Here is a 7,287-nt window from a genome sequence, read left to right on the forward strand (position 1 = left end):
GCTGACGGCTCGGGGAGGCTCCCGCAGCCTTGATGAGCGCGGGAAGCCAGTCCTGGCATATTTGATGCGGGCTCAGCGTTGCGGGGCCGCGCGCCGGGGTCTCTCACTCCCCACTGCAAGGACCCGCCGCCCAGCTCTGCTCTGTCCGCACCTCCCGTCTGTGCTGCCTCAGGTCCGAGCGCGCGGCGGGTGGGGGAGGGGCTCCTGCCCTTGACCTGACCGAGAGGTGCCAGCCACTCGCGTGTTGCACGTGTGCGGGCCGCAGAGGGACACAAGGTCGACATCCTCGCGTCCAGCTCGGGCTTCCTAAGCATGGCAAGAGCAGGTCTCCCAAGGCCAGAGTGGGAGACCCACCTGTCCCGCGCGCCTGGCACCATCCACCCAACCCCACACAAAACTTGCCAATCGACAGGGTTGGAAACAGTTGCTAACGCCTCTTCCAGGCCTATGTTTTTTGGTGTTTTTAAGAAACCAGAATAATGACTTTTCTTGTAGCACGTGTGTACTGTTCAGCCCCAGAAGAAACCTAGCTTTTTTCCCCCCCCCCGAAAGTCTCTAGAAAAAACTCCAGAAGAGGCCTCGAAGGCTTGAGAGGAGAGGGGAAGCGAGCCCTTCAGCCCACGGACGCGGCTCGCCTCGTTTCCCCGCCACCCCCACTCGAAAAGCTCAGTCGAAGTCTCCTCTCTCTTCTGAAAATGGAGTTTGGCGATAACTCCAGAGCTGGCGTCTGAGCTAAGGGGACCCGGCTGTGTGCCTCGCCTCCCAGCCCCACACCCCCGCGGCCCCGGCACTAGATTTTAAGAAAAGAGGGATTAGATTTCAGTACAGACCTACACACGTTACAGGGGAGCATCGTATGGGCTGAGGCTTTGAAAAAAAATAAGCTGCAATGGGCGAGAAGTCCTGCCTCGTTAAAAAACAAAACAAAACAAAACCCTTTCTGCGTCTGTGTAAATAACTACTGCAGATGTCAACACGGGCCCTGCTGCAGGGGACCCCACTGCGGGTGTAGACCTCAGGGGTGCCCGCACGTGGCCTTGCTCACGATCACTAGGGCTGCGCCTTCACACACCGTGGCGTCTTTACTGGGGAGGAACTGCACGGAACGCAAAGACCTCGGGACAGCGGGCTCCTGCCCCCGCCCCCACACCACCTCCCTCCTGGCCTGGACGGCAAGGTGAGGTTTGGGGAGTTGGGCCCACAGGCTGGGCAGCTGCTGCTCTCTGTAAAAAGGCTTCACTGTAGGACTTTTGGAGTTCCTGTTCTCTGGGGTGCGTTGTCCCCACCCAGGGGTCTGGGCGAGTTCAGCCTTGGGATGGCTGATGCCCTTCGGAGTGAACCGGGAGAGCCGGCCTGGCTGGGGACATAATGGTGGGTAGGTGGTCTTCCTCTCTGTAAGTGACGTGGAAATGTGAGTCAGGTCCCACTACCAACTGGGAGACTCGTAAGGGGAACCACCCCGACCCTCCTCGGAACAAGGCAGAACAGTGAATAGCGGCCGTTTTCCAGGGTACTCCTGGGCCAGCAGGCCACCCAGCGCTAAATGACGCAGAGCACTAACCCTCGGACCCCAGGGCCCCCCACTTGGACTAGTGTATTCTGGGACTAGCAGCCACCTGAACCCCGCCACACTGGCAGTTTCTTGAGGGAAGGTTCCCGAATTCCTGCGCTCGTGCAGCGCTGGGATGGACCTTTGAGGGCTTCTGCCTTGGGAGATCCCCCGGGGTCTCTGATTCTCAAGCTCAGAGTGCTGCGCGGAGCCAGGCGGTTGAGCAATTAGGGTCCCTCTTGAACCGCAGATTAAGTGGCGGTCTGGAGAGGCCTGACTTGCGGTGGCATGGTCACCTCGGGCTCGCGGCACGGGAGTTGGGGACCTTAGGGCTGCGCGGTTCGGAGGGTGTTGGCTTTTCCAACCTACAGAAAACTTTTGCGACTAAGAGGTGGTGGCCAGCGTGCGCCGAAGCTGGGGACAGGTTCTTTCGCTTTCTCCCTGGGTTTCTGGTGTGGAAACTGTGGGAAGTCGCTTTGGGGACCTGGCGCAGGGTTCAGAGGGGTTTTCTTCCCCATCCTGTGTAGACCGCGGGAGCGGATGGAGCCTGGTGTGGCTGAGACACGAATCAGCACGGACCATGGTAACCGGGCGCGGGGTCAGAGTCTCTCTGCTGCAGGCACACCTGGGTTTGTCAAACTTGCTTAAACGCGGCGGGGGAGTGGTTAACCGGTCTCCTCTCCCCATGGAACCACTGATGTTTGTTTCTTAGGGAAACAAGTCCTATTCTCCGGAAACGCACTCATTTTGAGTGGTTCTACTGCCGTCCTCGGACCCAATAGATGCTCTGAGTTGTCTTGCAGTGCCGTGCTCAGTAGCCCTCTGAGTTGTTATCATCATACAAGCGAAACCTCAGCAGACCCCGAGATCCTCTCCAGGACCCCAGGAGTCCCTTCTCACCCCGCCCTCCCCGCAGGGCTGCCCGGTGCTGTCCCCACCCTGCTGTCCCCCTCTCCCATCCCATCCTTCTGAATCAGCCTGCCAGGCAGGATCTAAACCTGATTCCCAGTGTGGAATGAAAAGGGAGGTGAAGGGCTATTTACAAATGTCTGTCTGAATCCCCAAACGCCTTTTGGAAGAAAGTCCCAGTCAACCAGCCATGTTTTTAATCATAATTCCTTTACATCACTAAGGACAGGTGTTACTCCCTTGAGGAGAAAGCAGGGGTTTCAGAATGAAGTCCCTGGGTTCTGTTTCCAGCTTACTGTCCTGACAAGCTGAGTGGCCTTAGGTAAGTCACTTGACCTTTTGGACTCCGTGGTCTCATCAGTGGGGTTACCTACCAGATAGCTGCAGAGACAGAGTCAGGAAAGCTCCCTGTTAGGCTGCTGGGGAAGATCAGCTGTCCTTGGTATTTGTCTCTTCTGTCTCCTTCCCCCTAACTTCATCCAAACTTATCTGTGTCAGGAAACTGACCAGAAGGGAATCGCTGACCATCCCAAGGTCCCTGCCGAGGGGACCCTCTTGCAGGGTCTGCCATTGTCCCCAGGGCCAATAACATCACCCCCAGATGCAACTGTTTATTCTCTTCTGTATTCAGATTATTTGGAGTTTAAAAGTTAAGTATGTCTTGCTTATCAATCACACAAAAGCACACCTAAAACTTCCCAAAAGACAAAGAAATAACAACCTTCACTAACAGTGCCTGCTTCGTTTCAGTCTGCACGGCCCTCCCAGGCTTACTCTCTTCAAGCTCACGTTGGTCACATTTCAACTCTTCCCCAGGCCTCCCTCACCCCCCCCCCCAGGCTCCAATGACCGCCCCCCCCCCCAAACTTCTGAAGTTCCTTGAAGCCAACCAGATTTTTCAGAGAAGCTTTTGTTCCAATAAGAAGAGTGAGGAAGTTCAACTCAAAGAAGTAGCTTTATCCTGAGGTGGGTTATGCACATGCTGAGAGAGACATCTGGGAGGAGCTTCCCAGGCAGTCTGGGAGGGGGAAGGGCCTCCAGGTGGGAACCTTCCCAGAGCCCTTCTCTAGCTCAGCTCAAGTTCAAGGCTGAATCCAAGATAGCGCTAGGCATTGTGTCTGGGTGGAGGCGGCAAGTGAAAAAGCCCTGCCGAGTCTCTGTTCTCCCTTCCTCCATAAATCTCCCTTGCTTTTTTAAGAGAGGCACTAAAGAAATCCTTTCACTTTGGTCAGGTCAGAAGTGGTGGGTGGAGGCCAGGAGAGACTCCGGAAAGCACTGTTTGGCAGGGGGGCGGGGCTGGAAGGACAGGGGGCAGCAGAGCTTAGCTTCCAGCAGCCAGAATCAGAACCTGGGCTTGGGTGACCGGCAGGCTAGGTCCACTGCACATAAAGCTGGCTAGAGGTTAGGGTGACAAAGTGGGCTATGTCACTTTCCACTGCAAGATATCTCCTCTCAGAGATCCTTGTGGGCGTGGAGCTTACTGGAGGTTATCACTGGATCAAAGCAGCCCCCAAGAGTGCTAAGGACCTGGTAGCAGCTTGACGTCCTGGTCTCAACAAGGCGCCTGCATTGGACGTTATGTGCCCCTCACTTCGCAGACATGCCTTCCTGTGGATAATACACAATGTTGTGTCGAATGTGTATAACATTTTCCATGAGTGCCCTTAATCTGCAGCATTACTCACGTGTAATACAAATCCAAGCATAGTAGGGGCACACAGCAGGAGGACCAACGAAGGCTTGTTACGTGGCTTGGTTCCTACCGCACACACCTGGCTCTTGCTGATACCAACAAGTACTTTATTTTCTCTCTCAGTTCCTCTCTTTCTCTTAAATTACTACTGCACATCACTCAGTAAAATCACTATTTGGGAGGCAGAAGAACTGTGTGCCAGAGTGTTTCCTAAGGGGACGATCTGGGTATGACCCGTGTCTGCTGCTCTTCTGGGACCCCATTCTGCTTGGTTATCCCATCACAGGTAGGCAGAAGGAGCACTTTGTCGTTTTTCCACTTTTCTCTGAGTGCAGACTTCTGGACACATTTTTCATGGAACCACCAATGTGCACAGAAGAAAACTCGTGTCCAGCTGGGACCCACAGAGGCAGGTTTTAAAATAAACAGACACATTTGCTAACAGGACACATGGGACTTAATGGCGACTTGGAAAGCTCACATACTTGGGGACAGTCTTGTGAACCTCTCGGCACCCCTATCCCACCTCACAGCCGCGGGAGGCCCTCAGACACTGTACAGCTGTCCCGTGGGTTCTGCCCAGCGGGCCGGCCCTAGGCAGCCAGACCCCAGTCCAAGAGGCAACGGCCTTCAGCACCGGGGGTCAGCCCCTTCCAGCCAGCTGTCCAGTGTGTGATGGCTCCACGCTGTCCTCCCTTCCTTCCTGTCGGTACCAAGGTTCCAGGGAATGGCCCTCAGCGGCTACCCTACCCCTTGAACAGATGGACTCCAGTGCCAGCAGCCACCTCTCGGTGACTAAGATGTTGAAAACAGGGACGTCTCACAGCCACCTGCGGGGCTGCAATACCAGGGGGTAGGGGAGGCGTGTGTCTGGGGGGGCCAGGAGCGGGTGGCTGCGAACAAGATCCGGAAAGAGGCCTCTTTTACCGGAAAGTTGCCTGGAATTCAGCCGCCCCGGGATCTGGCGCCCGGAAGTGCCTGGGCAGGTGTAGGGTGTTGGGGCGGCTGGGTGAGCGCCGTGCTCGGTACTTTTTGTGGAGGCCCAGTCTCTAGCTGATCCTCCGGGGTAGGCGGACTCCGCGGGTTCCCTGCCCCTGCAGGCAGCCGCTCACCCGACTGGCAGGTGTCCTTTCGGCTCACGCTGGACACGCCTGTCCGGCCGCGGGGCCGGTGCGGTGGGGAACGGACGGTGATTCCGCAGTAGCGCAGAGAAATGCAAGCGCGCCCCCTCCCACTCCCTGACCTGGGTTAACCCACCCCGAGGTTTGAGCCACGCGGTGGGCGATCGGCGTGTGTGGTCCCGGGACCCCCTCCCCGCGCGGCCGCGTCTGGAAGCGCGCTTGGCCCCGTGCGCGCGCCGCCCGCGTCCCCGGTCCGAGCGCGCTCTCGCCGCGCGCCCCCGACGCCGCGCGGCTGCCTCCTGGAGGGAGTCGCGATCAGCGAAAAGATCTGAAATCGTTTCGCGTCCCTTTCAGCCTCTTATCTGCAGAGCAATCAAGTTGCACTCTGCTTGCCTCCCCGAGTGTTCCTTTTCGGAAGTACAGGACATTTCTTGGTAACCATTTCCTCAACTGATATGCTTTAGGGTGTAGTGGGCCCATAAAAAAGCAATCACTGCACCCAGTGGGGTCAGCTGGGTATCAGGCGAGAAAGAGGAAGAGCTGAAGCCTCGGTTTCCCTTCTGGGTCCAGCAGAGGCGGAAGGCGGAGCTCAGGACAGGCCCCAGCATTTCGCAGGAAGTCCCAGTCCCGAAGCCTAAGAAAGTGCTACCGGAAAGGGACAGGCCTCCTAAAACTGGGGGAGCAAGGGGGTCGTGACTTCCATAGGCCGACTGGCAGTTCCAGACCTTTCAGGCCGCTGGGACTCGCTGCCCTTCAGTCCTATTCTTCCGATTAATTGAATGTACTCTGGCTGTGGCATTAACAAGTTTGCGACTCTCCTGCTTTGATTCTTTTTTAAAAAATGAAAATTAGCTTTCTGTACTTCTGATTAGAAAAACAAGACGTTTTTCATTATTTTGAAAAACAAACAGTAACCCTTAGCTTCTAATTCTTAACTAATGCTAGTGCGATTCTTTTCTTTTTTCTTTTTTTTGGCATGACTTCCATTTGCCAGAAAAACAAAAGATTTTCTACAGTATCTGCAATGAATGATACCGTACTGTGGTGTGGCTGGAAACTTCACAAATATCTGAAAGCTGTGCATTAAAGTTTGGTCAATGATCGATCACCCCATATGTGGTTAACTTGTTCAAATTGTTCAAAATTTTAGCTTATTATTTCTGATTAAAAATGATCAGGAAATATTAGGGATGAAATTGATATATTTTCCCAGCTGTTTTAGGCTAATAGAATGACATCCAAAAACAGTGGATATCATGAATAATATTTGAAATATCCATTTACTTTCTTTGAACTTCAAGAAAGATAAATGTGTGATATATACATGTGCTTATGTGCTTTTAATAAAGACTAGGAAAAGCAGTGATTTATAATACTAAATGCATCAGTGAGATTAACTTACGTGTATTAATCTAATAGCAAAATATAAAAAGATGATAAATAGAGCAGCTCCTACTTACCAACAGGTGTAAATCCATGCTTTAGAGACTCTTGTAACTTCCCAGTATCCAAATTAGAACACATTCTTAGTGAAATTATAGGCGGTCCTTTGGCTTAAAGCAGAAATCATTGAGCATAAGAAAAAATGCAGCTTGTCAAATTTTGTGTCCTTGGGGGACGACACATCAGACTACAAGACTACAGTGACCCTTAGTGAAAGTTATGAAAAACCAAAAAAAAAAAAAAAACAAAAACAAAAAAACCCCAAAAATCCGAGAATTCAGAAAAGTACAAGCAAGTCTTTCCCTGGACTCTGTACTTTTTCCAGGATTACTGACCTGCTGTAAACCATGTATCCAGTTTCATGATGGTGTCTAATCTGAAGAATGGAAACTTTTGATAGGTTTGAACTGATCACATGATTCTATGCAGGTTGATAAGAGGACCCTGTTATAAAGTGACAGCAAAAGAGATAAGAACTCTTGGCAGATAATGGCCAAGAAATGATTAACTCAGAAGTGGAGAGGTGCTATGCAGTACAGAGTGGGAGGCTGTGAGACGGGGCGTCAGCAGAC

At 53.1% G+C, this 7,287-nt stretch overlaps 1 protein-coding gene across 2 annotated transcripts in view; it reads right to left on the reverse strand.

Annotated features, from left to right (window-relative positions):
- The window catches only part of NR5A2 (nuclear receptor subfamily 5 group A member 2), a 107,415-nt gene extending 100,347 nt beyond the window's left edge, over positions 1–7,068 (reverse strand). The window contains exon 1 of one of the 2 annotated variants that reach the window (XM_033099586.1): positions 7,051–7,068. Coding sequence is in view for 1 of the 2 variants with exons in the window: in XM_033099585.1 (XP_032955476.1) it covers positions 6,733–6,796 (64 nt within the window). In the remaining variant the exon portion in view is untranslated. Of the gene's footprint in view, positions 1–6,732; positions 6,927–7,050 lie in introns of those variants that run through there. The other variant, XM_033099585.1, reaches the window with a different exon arrangement.
- Between the last annotated feature and the right edge of the window lie 219 nt (positions 7,069–7,287).

Source organism: Rhinolophus ferrumequinum, chromosome 27, assembly GCF_004115265.2.
Source record: "Rhinolophus ferrumequinum isolate MPI-CBG mRhiFer1 chromosome 27, mRhiFer1_v1.p, whole genome shotgun sequence".
NCBI lineage: Eukaryota > Metazoa > Chordata > Mammalia > Chiroptera > Rhinolophidae > Rhinolophus > Rhinolophus ferrumequinum.